The 20,950-nt window shown below is 46.4% G+C and overlaps 2 protein-coding genes, 1 long non-coding RNA gene and 1 pseudogene across 7 annotated transcripts in view; 3 read left to right on the plus strand and 1 right to left on the minus strand.

Annotated features, from left to right (window-relative positions):
* Window positions 1–8,177, plus strand: part of IKBKB (inhibitor of nuclear factor kappa B kinase subunit beta) — a 58,196-nt gene extending 50,019 nt beyond the window's left edge. For 3 of the 4 annotated variants that reach the window (XM_077942532.1, XM_015145237.2, XM_077942531.1), the window contains 3 exons: window positions 2,350–2,477; window positions 4,862–4,952; window positions 6,655–8,059. In XM_077942532.1, the coding sequence (XP_077798658.1) occupies window positions 2,350–2,477; window positions 4,862–4,952; window positions 6,655–6,720 (285 nt within the window). In that variant the 3' untranslated portion in view covers window positions 6,721–8,059. 4 annotated transcript variants of the gene reach the window in all.
* On the plus strand, window positions 650–2,050 carry LOC144330783 (uncharacterized). Its single transcript, XR_013397261.1, has 2 exons — window positions 650–736; window positions 1,963–2,050. It is a non-coding gene; the product is annotated as an uncharacterized LOC144330783 (long non-coding RNA).
* Window positions 8,178–14,245: 6,068 nt separating the features above from the next.
* The window catches only part of POLB (DNA polymerase beta), a 39,653-nt gene continuing 32,948 nt past the window's right edge, over window positions 14,246–20,950 (plus strand). The window contains exons 1-3 of one of the 2 annotated variants that reach the window (XM_077942534.1): window positions 14,246–14,439; window positions 14,766–14,823; window positions 20,710–20,776. In XM_077942534.1, the coding sequence (XP_077798660.1) occupies window positions 14,379–14,439; window positions 14,766–14,823; window positions 20,710–20,776 (186 nt within the window). In that variant the 5' untranslated portion in view covers window positions 14,246–14,378. 2 annotated transcript variants of the gene reach the window in all.
* Window positions 17,435–18,462, minus strand: LOC106999745 (large ribosomal subunit protein uL18 pseudogene; annotated as a pseudogene).

The raw sequence follows: 20,950 nt of genomic DNA on the forward strand, positions 1-20,950 counted from the left end.
TGTCAAAGGCAGAGGGGACAATCCACACACAGTGCAGAGAACAGAGGGGCTGGGGTCACGTGCCAGAGCACTGGGCATGCCTTGGGAGTGGGAGTGACACATCCTCCGGTAAGAAGAGAAGAAAGGGAGAAAGCAGGATGACAAGGTAGAGAGGATCTGAAGAGGAGAGGGAGGTGCAGGTGTGCACAGGTGATAGCCTGATGTGCCGTCTATATCCCTTGAGCATTTATTGAGTGCTAACTGTATGCCCAGCAAGACACACAGGTGAGAAGGCATGGCACCTGTTCCAAGGAGGGCCTGATCCTTTGAGGGGCACAGATAGAGGCATGAGTAAGAGCCGTTCAGGGCAGGAAGGGCTAGGAAGCAGCTCCAGGAGGCATGAGCTGCAGTTTCCATGCACAGGGGGAGCTCTAGTTTGTCTTAGAGGAGAGGGAGCAACAAGAAGGTTCACAAGGAGCTGTTCCAGCTGAAGAGTGAGGATGTTCCAGGACAGAGACGTTGCTTTATCAAAGGCAGAGAGCCTGGGGAGTCAGTGTGTTCCGAGTGGGGATAGGCTGGTGTGTGTGGGGAAGGCTACGATGGAGGATGAAGCTGCTGAGGTAGGCAAGGGTGAGCTTACGCGGGCCACACTTTGTTTTCTTTTCTTTTTTTTTTTTTTCAAGACAACATCTTGCTCTGTCTCCCATGCTGAAGTGCGGCTGTGCAATCTCAGTTCACTGCAACCTCCACCTCTCAGGTTCAAGTGATTCTCCTGCCTCAGCCTCCCGAGTAGCTGGGACTATAGGCTCATCCCACCACACCTGGCTAATTTTTGTATTTTTAGTAGAGATGAGGTTTCACCGTGTTGGCCAGGCTGGTCTCGAACTCCTGGCCTCAAGAGATCCACCTGCCTTGGCCTCCCAAAGTGCTGGGATTAATGGCATGAGCTACTGCGCCTGGCCCATGTCCATTTTCAAAGCACACAGGACACATCGCAGTATCTGTCTTTTCCCTTGATATTAAAGGAATTGAGTGTGGGGATATGATCACATCTGGGATTTTGGGAAGTCCCTCTCCAGGCAGCTGGAGAATCTGAGCCCTTGGCCAACCTCAGCACTGAGAAGGGCCCCTCAGCAGGGTTGGAGTTGAGCCACCCCTGTGCAGCACAGGACGGGGCGGGGCAGGAGCTGGGGCAGGGCCTGGCAGGGAGGGAGCCAGGCAGCGCAGGAGCCATCCCCTGCCACACTTTCGGTCAAGGGCAGAAGCACAGGAGGTCAATGCTGGGCCTCTCCCAGGCATGGTCAGCAGGGAAGGTGCAGCAGGAGGACCAGGAATGGAGGCTTGGGCGCTTGCATGGCTCCTTGACTTGTGGGCCTTGAGGTTTCGCTAGAGGGGAGGATGTGGAGCCAGGAGGGTTCCACGGCCTGAGGGACATGTGAGGGGATGAAGGACTGCAGGCCGCAGTGAGTGCCAGGAGCGGGGGTTGGGGGACTACACAGGTGGGTTGGGGACCATGCAGGGCAGAGATCAGTGGAGGGGTGACCTGAAGGTTGGCCGGCGGTCATGGGCTGTGAGCTGAGGAGGCTCAGGTAGCTGGAACAGGAGCCCCTGCTTGACCCTTTGGGCTGGGAGGAGCAGTGGCTGCAGCCCCTTCGGAGTCAGTGCATCCTGGTTTCTTCTCAGCCAGGTCATAGAGGATATGAGCCACAGGAACTCCCATAGCCTTTGTGTGTGTGTCTGTCTTCTACCTGGAAAAGAGTAAAAATACTTTCCTGTTCTTTTCTTGTAAAAGTTCATTAAGGGGCCGGATGCAGTGGATCATGAATCCCAGAACTTTGGGAGGCTGAGGCAGATCACCTGAGGTCAGGAGTTCGAGACCAGCCTGGTCAATACGGTGAAACACTGTCTCTACTAAAAATACAAAAATTAGCTGGGTGTAGTGGCACATGCCTGTAGTCCCAGCTACTTGGGAGGCTGAGGCAGGAGAATTGCTTGAACCCAGGAGGTGGAGGTTACAGTGAGCCAAGATCGCTCATTGCACTCCACCTGGGTGACAGAGTGAGACTCTCAATCATTATCAATCAATCAAGCAATAAAGCTGATGAAAATAAAAAAACCTGCAATAAATGTAGGCACCCAGGTCTCCTTAAATTTAGAATCCTTTCCTCAAAAGTCCCCCTGTTGATACAGAAACACTTTTGAAGCCAGATGTGAAGCACCAGCTGCCCCCCAGGTAGGGGTGCCGACTGGTAGGCTGTAGGGTTAGCTCTGGCATCTGGCAGTCAGTTGTCTCCTGAGAAAATACTGTGGTGTGAATGCAAAATGTGATTCGTCACTTGGCTCCTAATTTCTTTTGATTTTGTCCCCTAGAGCAAGGTCCGTGGTCCTGTCAGTGGAAGCCCGGATAGCATGAATGCCTCTCGACTTAGCCAGCCTGGGCAGCTGATGTCTCAGCCCTCCACGGCCTCCAACAGCTTACCCGAACCAGCCAAGAAGAGGTAGGTCCCCGTTAGCAGCGCCAAGTGTGACTGTCGAGGGCACGTCAGGAGATTGGGGATGGAGGCGTTTGTCACTGGTAAATGTCTGTCCAATGATATCACTACCTCTCTGGATGTTTGTTGCATCTGCTAGGTCCTGTGGGGACAAAAGTGTTACATGTTTTGCTCTCCTAGTCCCTTGAAACTTACTAACTAGTTTCTTTGTCCAAGGCTTGGATGACTAACTGCTTAATGAGAACATTGGAAATGCTGGTTGGGCACATGCTGCTACCTTTTATCCATAGGAAGCCACATTCCCTTCAGGGAGGCCCACTTCATCTTTCATCTCCCCAGAGCCATCTGCCCCCACTCACCCTACCACTCCCTTGAGTTACCGAGTCACCACCCTCCTTCTGGTGCCACTGACCTTCCCGTTCTTCCCGTCCTCTGCCTCCTCTTGCCTGAACCATGGCGGCAGGGCTTTCTGCCTCCTGCCTCCTGCCTTTCTGCTGCCAAGCCCTGTGTGGTTGAATTAATCTTCACAAAATACCACTCTGACCAAGGTATTCCTTGGTCAGTCATGAATAACAGCTTCCCCCTCCGTTATAGATGCTCAGGTCTGAGCTTTCTTCAGGTCTCATCTGCGCCAGTAGCACAGTATCAAATTCTCAGGTCCTGCCGGAGACCTCACTTGGGAGCTCAGGGTTGGGGCCCAGCAGTCTGTGTCTAGCAGCCCTCCGCCCATTCTCCAGCACACTGCAGGCCACCTCTGTTCCCACGGTCGTCCCTTCCTGTGGTTTGTTTTGTTTGACACTTTCTGTGTGCAGGGCTCTATGGGTTTCTTCATTTAATCTCTAGGCATGGGAAACACTGATGATTGCCTGGGGCAGGGGAGGAGGATGGGAGTGACTGATAATGCAAGGTTTCTTCTGAGGATGAAGAAAACATTCTGAAACTAGACATGGTGATGGTTGCACAACTCTGTAAATATGCGAAAACCCTTGAATTGTACACTTTAAATGGGTGAGCTTTATGGTATGTAAATTATATCTCAATACAGTCTGCTTTGAAGAATCTTGTTCTTGTCCTTGGGGACTTTGTAGCCTATTTTGATATTTATGTGACCTTGGATACTTAATTTTCTCTCGGCCGTATGGCACATTCTTGTAATCCTAGCACTTTGGGAGGCCGAGGCAGGAGGTTTGCAGGAGTTTGAGGCAAGCCTGGGCAACGTAGTGAGACTGCTTCTCTTTTTTTTTTTTGAGACGGAGTTTCGCTCTTGTTGCCCAGGCTGGAGTGCAATGGCGCAATCTCAGCTCACCTCAAACTCAGCCTCCTGGGTTCACGCGATTCTCCTGCCTCAGCCTCCCTAGTAGCTGGGATTACAGGCATGAGCCACCAGGCCTTGCTAAATTTGTGTTTTTATTAGAGACAGGGTTTCTCCAGCCTGTTGGTCTGGCTGGTCTTAAACTCCAGACCTCAGGTGATCCGTCCGCCTCAGTCTCCCAAAGTGCTGGGATTACAGGCATGAGCCACCGCATCCGGCCCTTTTTTTTGTTAAATAAAAAGTACTTCCCCAACCTCTCATGAGCTCCTGGAGTATAGTAGCTAGGCCAGGAGCCTCTTCCATTCCCTTCTGGGGCAGGCACTGAGCCTTTAGCCTAGCTAGAGGCCCTGTAGCTGAGGTTTGGCAAAAATGTACTCTGAGCTCCTGCCATCAGATTGTCACATTTTGCAGAGTGAGAGGAGTTCCGGGGCACCGTCTTCCCTTACGTGGCTTATTCCCTTCAATGATGTCCTCAAAGCTCTAGAAAGGTAGACCTGGGTATATAGGATGTCTCTTGTCTCCCCACAGCATAGAGCTGAGGTTAGAAAAAGATGTTTTATTACATGCTGCGCTTTCTCAATGTGGCCCAATCCTCAGAGGAAACATGGGTTTCTTATTATAGAAAAGAGAGAGATCAGATTAGATGAAACCAAATCCCAGAACTGCTTTTCAACAGATTCCAAGGAACTATGGAACCCTGATAAATTGGTTGGCCCTTTTTTTTTTTGTCTACTTCAGAAATTGGAAAACAGGTGATTTGGAGAATATCTTTAGATTTTGGCAGTTTGAGAATTAAATTCAGCTATCTAGTAAGTCAGAAAGCAGAAAGAGCTCTTTTTACTTCTGACTTTTTATGGAGATCTGTTTGCCTTTTTGGCAGTAATGCTCATGTGTGGAAAGTGCATAACAAGATGAAAGTATTAGTCAATGGGTTGGTGTTTTAAGACACTCAGGATCAAAATAATTGTTACTTCATTTAAAAAGTATTATCAAAACTCTTTAGCATATTTTAAAATAGCAGTGTTAGCTCTGATAACTAATAATGATCGCTTTCTAATAATTTGATCATTTTCTTTAGTGAAGAACTGGTGGCCGAAGCACATAACCTGTGCACCCTGCTAGAAAATGCCATACAGGACACCGTGAGGGAGCAAGACCAGAGTTTCACGGTAACGGCCTGTGTGAGCCCCCTGCGATTCCATGTCCTTTCATTCTATAGCAAAAGAGAAAAGAAAATGGAAACACAATCTGGCATTATCCCCAACCTCAGTGTTTGTTTGTTTGTTTATGACAGGGTCTTTCCCTGTCACCCAGGCTGGAGTGCGGTGGCATGATCTTGGCTCACTGCAACCTCTGCTTCCCGGGTTCAAGTGATTCTCATGCCTCAGCCTCCTGAGTAGCTGGGACTATAGGCGTGCGTCACCACACCCAGCTGATTTTTTCAGTGCATATTTATAATTTTCCATTACACATTTTTTATTATAATAATAGTGATGACTAACAATTATTGAAGGCTTACAACTACATATATGCATTATCTTATTTAATCCTTGCAACACTTAATTCCTATGATGAGGAGGAAGGTAGCATTTTCCCCAGAAGCCTGTCCCCACCTGCACCGTTGGTACTACTGCTGAGGATTTGTGTGTTGAGTGCTGGGCTGGGAGCGGGAACCAGCCATGGCCATGTCCTCAGGGCCTTGGAGCTTAGCAGTAGGTAGTACTAGTTATGAGACCACTAGTCAAGATATAGGTACATTAAGACAAAGCTTCATTGTTGAGAGAATCCTGCATCATTTGCCTAGATCTTTACATGGTCTTTACCTGCTAATCACTTGCTAACCTCCCCTAACTTTAAGCTTTTCGGAAGAATTGCAGGGGATACTACTGTGAATTGCAGCCTTTGCTGATGTAGTCGCATGTCCTCCTCCAGTCTGTGGGCATTCTGTATTTCTTGCTGCTCTCTTCCTCCTGGCACAATAATGTTTTGATCAGTTCATTGCTTACTTGCACGTCCGTGGGAGGAAGAGGAAGTCTCATCAGGCCGAGTCATGTGGTGAGGCTGGAAATCCATAGCTGAGATTAGCTACCCACAGTGAGCACGAGAGTGAGTGCTGTGAGCCACGGTGGTACTGACATCGCCTTTCTAATTCCCACAGTCACAGAATCTTAAGGACTCTGAGCCAATCCAAAGAAAAGATCCTGTACAGTTTGAATATGTAACTTAGCTCAAGAGTGCCCTGCAGTCACAAAACTTATTAATAAAAGGGTTTGGCTTTTTAATTTGTATTTGTTTAATTAATTTATTTATTTTATGCAGCCTGGGTCTTGCTCTGTTGCCCAGGCTGGTCTTGAACTCCTGGCCTCAAGCAATCCGCTCGCCTCTGGCTCCCAAAGTGCTGGGACCACAGGCATGAGCCACCATACCTAGCCAATAAAGGGGTTTCAATATATTTCTTTTTATTTTTGTTTGTTGTTTTTTTTTTGAGATGGAGTCTCGCTCTTTCGCCCAGGCTGGAAAGCAATGGTATGATCTCAGCTCACTGCAACCCCTGCCTCCCAGGTTCAAGTGATTCTTCTGCCTCAGCCTCCTAAGTAGCTGGGACTATAGGAGCTTGCCACCACGCCAGGCTAATTTTTGTATTTTTAGTAGAAACAGGGTTTCACCATTTTGGCCAGGCTGGTCTCGAACTCCTGACGTCATGATCTGCCCACCTTGGCCTCCCAAAGTGTTGGGATTACAGGCGTGAGCCACTGCACCCGGCCGGGTTTCAGTATATTTCTAAATTGTCCTGATTGCCTCCTGAAGAGTAACAATAACCTGAAATGTGTTGGTGGCTGTTGTATTTTTAACATGTCTGTTGACTTTCAGGCCCTAGACTGGAGCTGGTTACAGACGGAAGAAGAAGAGCACAGCTGCCTGGAGCAGGCCTCCTGATGTGGGGGAACTTGACCCCCTGACATGGGGCTGTCCATAGCAGACCTTGTGCAGTGGGGGGACTCGACCCCCTGACATGTGGCTGCCTGGAGCAGGCCTCCTGACGTGGGGCTGCCTGGCTGCAGCTCTCACATGGCGGTTCCTGCTGCACTGATGGCCCAGCAGTCTCTGGTATCCAGATGGAGCTCTCACTTAAGCAGCTGTGACTTTCACCCAGGACCCAGGGCGCAGCCCTCCGCAGGCACTGCCGGCACCTTGTCTGCACACTGGAGGTCCTCCATTACAGAGGCCCAGCGCACGATGCCGGCCCCACGAGCGTTCAGGGCTACAGCCACAGCAGCTCCTTCCTCTGCCTTGAGAAAAGTGCTTGGAGTACGGTTTGCTACACACGTGACTGGACAGTGTCCAATTCAAATCTTTCAGGGCAGAGTCGGAGCAGCGCTTGGTGCCAGCCTGTCCTCTCCTGCTCTCCAATGGCCCCGCTCCCTGTCCTCTCTCACTTTACAGCTTGTGTTTCTTCTGGATTCAGCTTCTCTTAAACAGACAGTTTAATTATAGTTGTGGCCTGGCCCCATCCTCACTTCCTCTTATTATTTCACTGCTGCTAAAATTGTATTTTTACCTACTGCTCTGGGGGTTGTCCTCTTTTCGGCAAAGTTGGAGTGAGTGCCAAGCTCTCCATCTGTGGTCCTTTCAGCCACAGAGAGACTCACCGTAGTAAGGGTAGGAGAGCAGCTGCCTTATTCTGAGTCCCAAAGATTACTTGGGGGTGATTGTCACAGAGGAGGGACAGAAAGGATATCTGCTGACCGCTGGCCTGCCCACACCATGCCCACGTCTCCGTTCCTGCTCAAGAATGTGTGCGTGTGGCAGTGCTGGGCTGGGGAGTCCCTGTCTCTCCCAGCATCTAGCAGTATTAAATGGATTCATTTTAAAAATAGCTTCTATATTTTGTAACATGTCTCAAACACTCATACTGGGTTCCACAATCCACTGTTAGAATACCGATGGTTAGGGTTTCTGAACTAAATAATGTATCGTGCCTGGATCATTACTAGTGCCATAACCCTGCTTCTTCAACATTTCACAGAACTTCTCTTTTATATAAAGGCAAGAGCATAAAATGAGTTCAGATGATCACAAACAGGTGAGTGTTTTTGGAGAAGAAAGTTGGAGTAGGAGACTTTCACAAGTATGGAGATAGAATGAAGCGTTCTTTGGTCAAGTAAGTTTAGGGAATGATTAATGTTTCACTTGCTTTATGGAGATTCACACTATGTACTGGGAAAGTATCTGAAAAGACTTAAAATAAAGAAACCCGCTTAACTTTGTGTAAAAACACTGTTTACCAATGTCATTTGGCTATAGAAACATTTTCTCCTGCTGATTGTGTGTGTGAAACAAGTATTAACATTCCAATGAAGTAGCATTTAATAAAGCACGATTTTGGAAACCTGGTAAATGACAGTGGGAAATAACACCCAAAAGGCAAGGATGGGGTCAGATTGGGGAGGGAAAGGATGTTGGGCTAAAGGCTGTAAGCTTATGTTACAGGCCACTGAAGAATTTTGACCAGGAAAATGCCAAACAAAGCAGTCATTTTAAAAGTTTATGGCTGTTCAGTTACAGAACAAGTTGTGAAAAGAAAGAAAAATGGAAAAAAAAAAAAGTTTATGGCTGGAACAGTATAATTGATTAAAAAGTGAAAAGCCAGGCCAGGCGCGGTGGCTCACGCCTGTATTTCCAACACTTTGGGAGGCTGAGGCAGGCAGATCACCTGAGGTCGGGAGTTCGAGACCAGCCTGACCAACATGGAGAAACCCTGTCTCTACTAAAAATACAAAATTAGCCAGGTGTGGTGGGGCACACCTGTAATCCCAGCTACTCGGGAGGCTGAGGCAGGAGAATTGCTTGAACCTGGGAGGCAGAGGTTGCAGTGAGCCGAGATCGCACCATTGCACTCCAGCCTGGGCAACAAGAGCGAAATTTTGTCTCAAAAAAAAAAAAAAAAAAAAAAAAGAAAATCCAGGAGTTAGAATGTCTGCTTCCAAAAAGATGAGATAGATACACTTTTTCCTCTCAGTAAGTACAGCTAAACTCCTTGGTCATGTAAACAAACACAAGACTCTGAAAGGTAGATATAAGATGGAAGACTATCCCTGGACCTTGGGATCTGAGGAACGACTCTGGTAGTTATTCCGTGGCTTTTCTTTTTGTCTCAAGATTGAGTGCTGGCTTTAGGAGGCCAAGGCGGGTGGATCAGGAGGTCAGGAGTTTGAGACCAGCCTGACCAACGTGGTGAAACCCCATCTCTACTAAAAATACAAAAATTAGCTGGGTGTGGTGGCATGAAGCTGTAATCCCAGCTACTCAGGAGGCTGAGGCAGGAGAATCGCTTGAACCCGGGAGGCGGAGGTTGCAGTGAGCCAAGATCATGCCACTGCACTCCAGCCTGGGTGACACAGCGAGACTATGTCTCAAAACAACAACAAAAAAAAGATTGAGTGCTGGAGAAGCCGACCAATGGGCACAGACAAGAAAGCCTCAAGAAAGCCTGCTCTCTCTACCTGCGTTAGTTTCCTAGACCTGCTGTAGTCAGTTACCACAACTTTGGTGGCTTAAATGACAGAAACTTATTCTCTCCCAGTTCTGGAGGCCAGAAGTCTGAAATAAAGATGTGAACAGGACCGCACCTCTTCTGAAGGCTCTAGGGGGGTTCTGTCCCTGGTGGCATCCAGCTTCTGGTGGCTTCAGGCAATCCTTGACTTGTGACTGCATCTCTGCCTTTAGGTCATATTGCTGCCGCTTTCTCTGTCACATCTCTGCTATGTATCTCTTACAATAATACTTGCCATTGGATTTAGAGCCAATTTGAAAAACCCAGGATAAGCACTTTCTCTCAAGATGTTTCATGTAATCACAGTTTGCCATATGAGGTAATACAGGCTCTGGGGATTATGATATGGACCTCTTCTTGGGGGCCACCATTCAGCCACAATCCACTCTCTGGCACCCCAAAATCCGTATTTGTCCTGCATGAAAAATACATTTATTCTGCCCAACATCTCCCAAAGTGTCAACTCATACAGCATGAACTAAGACCAAATTTGCATCTATATATTAGCTCAGAAGTCCTGCATCTCATCATCTAATCAGATGTGGGTGAGACCCCATGCATGATTCATTTTAGGATTAAATTTCTCTGGCTGTGGACCTGTGATACTACAGGTTATCAGCTTCTAAATAACTTTGGAATTTGGATAAATACATTTATTTAAGACTGATGTAATAGGCATGTGATAGATGTTCTCATTCTGAAAGGGAAAATTTGAAGGGATAAAGAAGTCACCATTCCCAACCAATTTCGATCCAGCAGAGAAAATTCTATTAGGATTCAAGGCCTGAAAATAATTCCCTAGCTTGAAGTGCCACCCACTGGGCCCACAGCAGTTCTGCAGACCTTTGTGTCTGCTCACAGCAGAACCATGGGCCTCTCTGTACCCATGGTGGCTCCATAGGCCTCTGAGTCTGTGCTCACAGTGACATCATAGGCCTGTGTCTCTGCATCCATCACTTCTGTCTGCTTCTCTAGCCTCTGTCTCTGTGCCCCTGGATCCGCCCCTGGAGTCATTCTTGCTTTTTCTTGAAGGATGGCATGTTTGCAGCCCAGTAGCTCTATCAATCCATTTCCTGCCTGTAGCAGTTTGGAATTCAATAGGCTTTTCTCATTTCACACTCTGTCTGTCACTTCCAGGCTAAGCTGTTTCTGCTGATGTAACATTCTCAAAAACCTTGTGGGTCCCCTGTGTATGTCTTGGAGTTCAATGCCATTAGACAAGAGGGTCCTCCACAAATTTTCTGGGATAATCCCATCTCTATTCCTGGCATCTATTGAGATGGTTGAGTGAGTCCAAGAGTCCCATGCTTCATCTCTTCATGCCACCATACCCGGTACATTTTTCTTATTTTTGTAAAAGAGATGGGGTCTCGCCATGTTGCCCAGTCTGGTCTTGAACTCCTGGACTTGATCCTCCTGCCTCCGCCCCCTGGAGTGCTGGGATTACAGGTGGCCATGTTTGACACTTCAGCGAAACTGCAATTTAAGATATTAATATTTATCGAGTACTTATGTGGAAACAAAAATTAAGTCCCTTCTCCCATGGAGCTGGCATTGCACATTGGTGGGAGTGAGCAGGAGTGCATAATGTGCAAGCCATATGTGAAAGTTTCCAGTCCTTCTTAGTGCTATGAAGGAAACACACACACGGTAAAAACCTGGGCCTGGGCCTGGTCCAGGAACGTGACAAGGGTGTGACTGCCAGTCTGGGACCTGAGTGATGAGAAGAAGGCAGCCAGGGAAAGACCCATACAATGAGGGGACAACACTGAGCAGGCACATGTATGCATGAAATAGGGACATGTGTGTGTCCTAAACGAGAAAAGTGGGAAGAAATGCAGTAGGAGAGCAGGCAGGAGATGGATCACATAAGGCCTTGTGGGCCATGAAAAGGAGCTTGGATTTTTTTTTTTTTTTTTTTTTTTTTAAGACTCTCTCGTTGCCCAGACTGGAGGGCAGTAGCGCGATCTCGGCTCACTGCAGCCTCCGCCTCCAGGGTTCAAACAATTCTCCTGCCTCAGCCTCCCAAGTAACTGGGATTACAGGCGCCCACCACCATGCCTGGCTACTTTTTGTATTTTTAGTAGAAATGGGGTTTCACCATGTTGACTAGGCTGATCTGGAACTCCTGACCTCAGGTGATCCACCAGCCTCAGCCTCCCAAAGTGCTGGAATTACAGGCACGAGCCACTGCGCCCCGCCAGGAGCTTGGATTTTATCCTAAGTGCAGTGGGAGGGTGTATAAATAAATAGGGACATATTTTGATACTACATCCTGAAAAGATCACCCGTCCTGTTTGGGGAATGTTCTGTAAGAGGACAAGAGCAGAAGCAGGAAGCCCACTGAGGAGGCTTTGGCAACAGTTCAGGAGGTCATGGAAGTTTGAGCTAGGGCAGTGGCAGCTGAAGGGTTGAGTGGTCATCCAGTTCAGCACATATTCCTGAGAGAACAGATAAGGTCTGCTGGCAGACGGGATGTGGGGTGTGAAAAGAGCAATTAAGAATGACTCCTATGGGTTTGGCCTGATAGCAGGGTGGATTAAAATGCTATTAACTGAGATGGGGGAAAGTTAAAGAGAAGCTGGTGGGGCAAGAGTCAGGAGTTCTTTAGGACACTTTATCTTTGAGATGCCTATAATGGACTAGGGCTATCCAGCAGACAGCCTGATGTATGAGACTGGAACTCAAGGGACAGGTCAGGACTTGAACTATGAGTTTAGGAGACTTCAAGCTAGACATGCCATTTAAACAGGTAAAACTGGACAAGGTGGAAAAGCTGGTTTGAAGATTGAAGTGTGAAGCCATTTCCCATAAAGGCTGGAGAGTGGAGGAGGAGCTGGGAACCATTGCTCACGTGCACACGCGTGTGCACGCACACACACACACCCTGCTGAGGAGCAGCCAGTGAGGAAAAAGGAAACCCAGAGCATGTGGAATCTTAGAAGCCAATTGAAGCAAGTTATTTCAAGAAGAAAGTTGTGAAGCAGATCAAATGTAGGTTATTCTAAGATGACAAGGACAGATAATGGATTATTTTCCTTGGTTTCTCTGGCACTAATTTTAAAAATATAATATTTGTAAAAATGGGCTGGGTGCAGTGGCTCACGCCCATAATCCTAGCCCTTTAGGAGGCCAAGGCCAAGGTCAGGAGTTTGAGACCAGCCTGGCCAACATGGTGAAACCCCATCTCTACTAAAAATACAAAAATTAGCTGGGCGTGGTGGCGGGATCCTGTAATCCCAGCTACTAGGGAGGCTGAGGCAGGAGAATCACTTGAACCGGGGAGGCAGAGGTTGCAGTGAGCCGAGATCATGCCATTGAACTCTGGCCTGCGGGACAAGAGCGAAACTCTGTCTCAAAAAAACCAAAGAAAATTGTAAAAATGATCCCACAGTTCCCTACGTTTGTAACTTTTAAAATTCAGAGGTAAATACATTTTTATTTAAGGAGGAATAATTCTTCAGAGCAAAATAATCTGAATATCACCTGGAATAGAGATTGGACAGAAAAAAATGTGAACGGGAAAAACTAGGACAAGTCATAAGTAAATGACGGTGAGAATAAAGAGAATAAATGAGAGTGATCATGGCTCACTGCAGCTTAACTAATCAGATAGTTAAGAAGTTGCAGGCATAAAGTTAAAAAGCAAGTACTAAATTGAGGAAAACAAATATTTACAAAATTTTTACAAAAGCTATCCATAAAAGGGCAAATAGTAATATATAGAAAGATCTACCAGATTAGTAACAAACTACCCCCATTAGAAAAATGAGTAAATGATATGAATAGGAAATTCAAAAAAAGAAGAATTACAGATTTCCAATAAGCATAACTTAAGATATACACTGATACTGTAAGGAAACATAATCACCACAGCCTTGCTAATCAAAGAAACTAATATTTATTGGAAAATATTGGAAAATAATGGGAATTTTTAACAGACTGGGTTAGAAGACTAGAAGTGTATGTCCCAAAATATTAATAATAGTTCAGCTGTAGGGTGAGATCACTGATTTTAATTTTCTCCTTTTATACATTTTCCAGATTTCTCTACAGCAACTACATATCATTTTGTAATAAGATTTTAATTTGTCGATGCACAAAGCAATTGCCTGGAATTGCAGTTCGATATGAACCCAGGAGTTACGCTTGTAAAATAAACTATTGCTGATGTCACATTTCCATTTCTCGAGCAGATTGTAAATTTCTCAGATGTAGGTCATCATGTTATAATGAGGGTTCCATTGCTCATGATCTAGATAAAACACTTCTCCGTTTCTTGCAGTCTCTTCATTAATTTGGTCCCTACCGCAAAGGTAGGGGGATTAAAAATAAAATATCTTTTGACACTGGTTGGCAGGTGTACTAACACGTTGTGTGCGGAAGGACTCCTCGGCATGGTTCACGACAGGCTCCGGCAGCGCCCTAGTACTAAGGGGCTGCACTGGAGTGTGGACTGCCCGGTATCGTTAGAGAAAGTTTTGACAGTGTGACGCCAGAGTCGCCTCTGACCTCGAACAAAATGCGCCATGCATTGGGTCGCTATTACAATGCACATTTATGTGCAGGAAGCCAACCCACCAGCGCCAAGTATTTCAGAATCAAGATCGCACTCCTGTTTTCCCTTCTAAGGAAAGGATGCCAGATAAATACTGGGAAAACGGATTTAATCTCTTAAGTCAGAACTCCAGGTCTTCCCAAAGGAAGGCCCCTGGGCTGTCATTCTGAGGTGCCTATTTCCTCCGCGCGGAGTCCGCGTCCACGAGTCCACAAACCCTCCGGGTTCCCTCTACTCACCGGCCGCGGGCGGGCGCGCCCCTCTAGCCCCGCCCCGCTTTGTCCCGCCCTGCCCAGGACGCGTGACGTCACAACAAGCGCCGTGCGCCGCGCCCCCTGTCAGGGACAGCCATTGTTCCGCCGGTCGCGCCGGTCGCGCCGGAGCTGGGTTGCTCCTGCACCCCTGTGTAAGTCCTGGTACCTCCTTCAAGCTGGGAGAGGGCCCTGGTTCTGAACACTCTGGGGTTCTCGGGTGCAGGCCGCCATGAGCAAACGGAAGGCGCCGCAGGAGACTCTCAACGGGGGAATCACCGACATGCTCACGGGTTAGCACCGGGCCGGGCCCCGCTGGCTTTCTTCTTTCTTTCCAGCCCCTTCGCCTGCCTTTCTTCTCTCCCACCCCGACTGTCCAGTGGGTGGGGTTGGCTCCTTGCAGCGGGTCGTCTTCCGTGGGGATCTCCCTCCGGCGCCCCTGGCTGGTCGTCAGTCCTGCCGGCGACACCTGGGCCATCGCTTGGGCTGCTTTTGGTCTGGCCCTTGAAGGAAATGGGTGGTCACTGTATCTTAGAGGCTGCCACATGCCCTTCCAGAAAACAGTTCTCGTTTGTTTACTCGTGGTTCTTGTTCACTCGAGCCTTCTGTTGCCTTTCAGAACTCGCAAACTTTGAGAAGAACGTGAGCCAAGCTATCCACAAGTACAATGCTTACAGGTGGGACAGTGCAGCATTTTCGGGTAGCATACGTTCTGGGATACCCTGTTTGGTGTGGCAGTTAACAGGACTGAGGGCCCAGTGGATATTTGGTCCATCTGCAAGAGCGGGAAAAAAGCAAGAATCGAGGCTGGTACTTTACTCAGTATTTCTTGAAGAATGTGGGCAGCGCTTTATAGGATCAGTTCAGATAAGTTCCCAATTCTGATTGCAGATAGCTGTAGCCTGATATGTATTTTTCTCATCATCAAACACGAATTACTAGAAATGCGGTGTAATTTTAACAATAATGAAAGACAGCGGATGAAGTCCATACTGTGAAATACGTGTGGTTCAAGGAATCACGTTTTTTCTTCTGGTTGGTCTGAAGCTGATCCTGTGGGATCCTGATCTCACCTTCATGGGATCCTGTCCTTGTTCATCTTACCAGGGACCTTATCCCATTCATTCTTTCCACATCCACCTACTTCTACTCCTTAGCCTATATTTATGTATGTATGTATGTTTGTATGTATGTATGTATGTTTGTTTGTTTGAGACAGGGTCTCGCTGTGGCATGATCACGGCTCACTGCAGCTTCAATCTTCCAGCCTCAAGCGATCTTCCCACCTCAGCCTCCTGAGTGGCTGGGACTACAGGCGCATGCCACCACACCCACCTTATTTCTTTTTTTTTTTTTTCTCTCCTTCTTTCTTTCTTTTTTTTTCGGTTTTTTGTAGAGACTGGGTTTTGCTATGTTGCCCAGGCTGGTCTCCCAACTCCTGAGCTCAAATGGTCCACCCACCTCGGCCTCCCAGAGTGCTGAGATTCCAGGCATCAGCCTCGGTGCCAGCCCTCCTTAGCCTATAAATATGTACAAGTCCCTCAGCTCTTAAAAGCAAAACCAAAACAATCTTAACTTCCCTCTAGCTAGTACCTTATCTCTTTTCTCACTTTACAGTGAATCTTCTTGAAAAATCTTCATTCCTTGCCTGGACTTCTTAATACCTAATCATTTACTCATTAAGAAGTTCAGTCCTTGCCTGGACCTACCACTGCTCTGAAAATCCTCTCACCTACATCTCATCTTATTGGACTCTCAGTGGCATTCCTCCATAGCTCATGCTGTGAAAGTCTCGTGACTTCTGTAGTGACACTCTTTCTGGTCTTTCATCTCTTCTTCTGTCTTACCTTTTAATGTTTGTATAGGTTGAGCATCCCTAATCTGAAAATTTGAAATGCTCTAAAATCTGAATGATTGCCGACATGATGACACAAGTGGAAAATTCCACATCCAATCTCATGTGGTAGGTGGCAGTCAAAATGGTCAACACTGTGTTTCATGCAAAAAATTATTAAAATGATTGTATAAGAGTACCTTCAGGGTATGTGTGTAAGGTGTATGAGAAATGTAAATGAATTTTGTGTTTAGACTTGGACCTCACATATCCCTAAGATATCTTATTATGCATATGCAAATATTCTAAACCCTGAAACAAATTCAAAATCTGAAACAATGCTGGTCCCAGGCATTTCAGATAAGGGATAATTAACCTGTGGTTCCAGGAAGTCTGCCTGCCCTTAGCCCTCTTTTCTTACTTCTGTAGTTTCCCTGGCAATCTTGCCATTCTTGACTTTGAAATGCCACTTATATTGGTGACTCCAAATCTGTATCACTGGACTGTTTTCCACATTTTTAGCCCTAGTCAGCTGTCTTTATCCCAAGTCAGCTCCCTTCTTTCATTTCCACTCCACACAGTTCAGAGCTGATTGTGCTCCCTTCCTTCCTTACTTCTGTGACTTCCTATGTAAAGTAAAATAATTGTATTATCATCTATGCATTTGATCATTCAAAATCGTAGAGATATTCAACTTTGTATTCTATTTGGATCGCAGCAGGCATCAGAAAGGAGGTGTTTAGTTTGAAGAAGCTCATCAGGGGATAAGTGAGAGGGCCAGCAGTCTAGACAAATAAAATGTGCCAAAGCATTGAGACATGAAGAGTATAATGTTTTCTAGGAGTCAGAAATTCAGTTTGCTTAAGGGGTATGGTGTGAGTGGGAAGTAAGTCTGGAAAAGCAGGTGATTCCCTACCACTCCTGCGTGCTTCTCTCTTTCCCAGTAGGCATTTCTCTTGATTGTGGCCAAAATATTCTTTTGAAAATAGTTATCTGATCTTGTCATTCAAATAATTAAATAATATTTTCTCTTTACCTTGATAAAACCCAAATACATCATAACATATAAAAGGCCTTTCATCTGATTCTTCTTCCCTTTTAGACTTTGCCTCACAGTGCCAATGACCTGGAACTACTTGCCTTTCCTGAAATGATCCCCTCCATAAACTGTTGTTGCCTGCTTCTTTACTTATAAATATGTCTTTTCAGATTCATCATCAGTCATGTGCTTAGAAAGAAGTTCAGATCCAAATCTAAAGGGTTATTTGTGCTATAACAGAATGAAAATCCAAGGTTCCAAAGACTATCCAGTATTTATGCTTTTGACTTAGCTGTACTGTCACTTCTCATCAGCATCAACTCTGAATTACATTTTGCATTGAAATTATGGACAGAATACCATCGGCGAGCTCCCAGGATGTATCTAATCTGTCAGCAGATTAACAAGCTGGATATGTGTGCAGGTGGACAAGAATTACAGGTCACTGATTTATGCTGAACTGCAATGGGAACAGTTTTTTTTTTTTTTTTTTCTGTCCATAAGTTTATTGTCTTTATCTGAAAAATCCTCATAGAAAATTGGTTTGGTTTAGTTCTCAGCAGCCCGCTCCTGAGCCCTGAGGAAGCTTACCTTCTTTTGAGCTATGCGATCTTTCTTCTGAGCAAGGAACATTTTGGGACGGTTCCACCTCTTCTTTTTAACTTCTTTCTTGGGCTTCTTTTCATAGACTGGATTCTCTCCTGTAGCAGCATGAGCTTTCTTATACATCTCCTCCATCATGTCTGAAGTTATGCTATTCTTTATGTATTGAGAGAACTGTTTCTTGTAAGCATCTTTATCTTCTTCCATTAAGTAGCGCATGTAATCTGCAACATTCTGGCCTATGATGTGCTTCTGGTGTACTTCTGCATTGAATTCCTTGCTTTCAGAATCATAACCAGGGAATCATTTGGTACTGTGAGGGATAGACAAACCTCCATCCAGGTCACCAAAAACTTTATTGCCAGTGGTAATTCTCGCAAGGCCTGCATCCAAATAGCAGGTAAAGGCACTTGGTGGACCATCAATGCTTTCCACATTGTATTCATTGCCAGTCACCTCCACTTGGCCTTCATAGATCTTGTCCAATGCCAAACCTATTGAGAAGCCTGTGGGCCAGCAGCAGGCCAGTACAATACGCTGCAGCATAATTTGTCAGGCCAACCTTCACACCATATTTTGGCAGTTCATGTGCATATGCTGCGCAGGCTATCATATCCCCCTCTATACGGGCATAAGCAATCTGACAAATCATATCTCTGTTTGTTACATGAACTATCATCCTGTATTGGGGTGTGTTGTATTTATTTTTATCCTGTATTACCAAGCATTTCTGAGCATAGTAGTCAGTTTTACCATCTTGTCATCTTTAAATTTCATTTGGTATCTCTTAAAGTAGGCCTTATTCTTAACAACTTTAACAAACTCCATGCTGTGGAACAGAGATCTGCAGGCCCAGCAGCACTAGGGGGTGGAAAGGTGGAAACAATTTTTAAAAACTGATATAGGGGCCAGGCATGGTGGCTCATGTCTATAATCCCAACACTTTGGGAGGCCAAGGCGGGTGGGTGGCTTGAGCCCAGGAGTTCAAGACCAACCTGGGCAACATAGGAACAGCCCATCTCCATTAAAAAAATAAATAAATTGATGTGGGGACATAAGGGAATACAATTTGAAACTATGAATTTTAAAATAGCTATCCAAGGGCTGGATGCTGTGGCTCATGCCTGTAATCCCAGCACTTTGGAAGACCGAAGCAGGTGGATCATTTGAGGTCAGGAGTTGGAAACCAGCCTGGCCAACATGGTGAAAACCTGTCTCTACTAAAAATACACAATTGGCTGGGCACAGTGGCTCATGCCTGTAATCCCGGCACTTTGGGAGGCCAAGGCGGGCAGATCACAAGGTGATCTTAGCAGGTGAGGTTAGCAGATCGCCTGGCTAACATGGCGAAACCCCGTCTCTACTAAAAATAAAAAAATTAGGGCGTGTGGTGGCAGGTGCCTGTAGTCCCAGCTGCTCGGGAGGCTGAGGCAGGAGAATGGCGTGAACCTGGGAGGCGGAGCTTGCGGTGAGCCAAGATCGTGCCACTGCACTCCAGCCTGGGCGACAGAGCGAGACTCCGTCTCAAAGTACAAAATTAGCCAGGTGTGGAAGCACACACCTGTAGTCCAGCTACTCAGGAGGCTAAGGCAGGAGAATCACTTGAACCTGGGAGGCAGAGGCTGCAGTGAGTTGAGATGGCACCACTGCACTCCAGCCTGGGCGACTCCATCTCAAAATAAAATAGGTATCCATAAGCAGATCTGGTGTCTAATAATTCAAATGTGGCACATTTTTATGAGGGAGTTATGAACAATTTCTAAAAACTGGCTATTTTATAAAAGGGGACCCAGTGATAATTTCTACTCCTAAAGAAAGAAAGACAGCTGGTCTCCCCATCCCTTGAGTATTATGTATACAGTTTAAATCACTTTGTTAGTCAGCACAAATCAAAACAAGTCACTTGGTTACTCAGTACAAATCATACTCTGACGTATAGGGTTTTAATTCAGTTATTCTCAAATGTGGAGCTTTTCAAGATACTTTAAAAGTTAGACATAGGTCAGGCGCGGTGGCTCATGCCTGTAATCCCAGCACTTTTGGAGGCCATGGTGGACAGATCACAAGGTAAGGAGTTCGAGATGAGCCTGGCCAACATGGTGAAACCCTGTCTCTACTAAAAATACAAAAATTAGCCAGGCGTAGTGGCTCATGCCTGTAATCCCAGCTACTCGGGAGGCTGAGGGAGGAGAATTGCTTGAACACAGGAAGCGGAGGTTGCAGTGAGCGGAGATCACGCCACTGCACTCCAGCCTGGGCGACAGAGCGAGACTCCGTCTCAAAAAAAAAAAGTGGCCGGGAGCAGTGATTCACGCCTGTAATCCTAGCACTTTGGGAGGCTAAGGCAAGTGGATCACCTGAGGTCTGAGTTCGAGACCAGCCTGGCCAACATGGAGAAACCCCATCTCTACTAAAAATACAAAAAATTACCCGGGTGTGGTGGCAGGCGCCTATAATCCCAGCAACTCGGGAAGCTGAGGCAGGAGAATCGCTTGAACCCAGGAGGCAGAGGTTGTGGTGAGCCGAGATTGCGCCATTGCACTCCAGCCTGGGCAACAAGCAAAACTCCGTCTCAAAAAAAAAAAAAAAAAAAGCTAGACATATAGTAGGTGGTCTGTCAGCTCATGTGAGTTTGAAATTTCATATGGAGATAGAAAATTAGGCCAGGCACAGTGGCTCGCTCCTGTAATCCTGGCACTTTGGGAGGCCAAGGCGGGTGGATCACGAGGTCAGGAGATCGACACCATCCTGGCCAACATGGTGAAACACCATCTCCACTAAAATACAGAAAACTCCGGGTGTGATGATGTACGCCTGTAGTCCCAGCTACTCGAGAGGCTGAGGCAAGTTAATCACTTGAACCCGGGAGGCGGAGGTTCCAGTGAGCTGAGATCACACCACTGCACTCCAGCCTGGTGACAGAGGGAGACTCCATCTCAAAAAATACCAAAAAACAAAAAAAAAGAAAATTAGTTATCTTGGTGAAACCATAAGCATAGATATTTGCTTGTATATATATTCCAGTTTAAGAAAAATGAAGGCCCTGCTGGATTTCTAATTGGTTTTCCTTTTTCTCTTTCCTTATAGAAAAGCAGCATCTGTTATAGCAAAATACCCATACAAAATAAAGAGTGGAGCTGAAGCTAAGAAATTGGTAAGTTTAGTTAGCATGTTGATCGAAGAGTTCACATGTGTACAAATTTGGTGGGTTTCCACCAAACCAAACTTGCCTATGTGAAGCGGCCTTGACCCACACAGGCTGATTTCACTACTCCTGATTTCTTGGAATGGCATTCATGCTGTTTCATACACACTTTTTCAAGCTCAA

The sequence above is a fragment of the Macaca mulatta genome, chromosome 8 (assembly GCF_049350105.2).
Source record: "Macaca mulatta isolate MMU2019108-1 chromosome 8, T2T-MMU8v2.0, whole genome shotgun sequence".
NCBI classification, from domain to species: Eukaryota; Metazoa; Chordata; class Mammalia; order Primates; family Cercopithecidae; genus Macaca; species Macaca mulatta.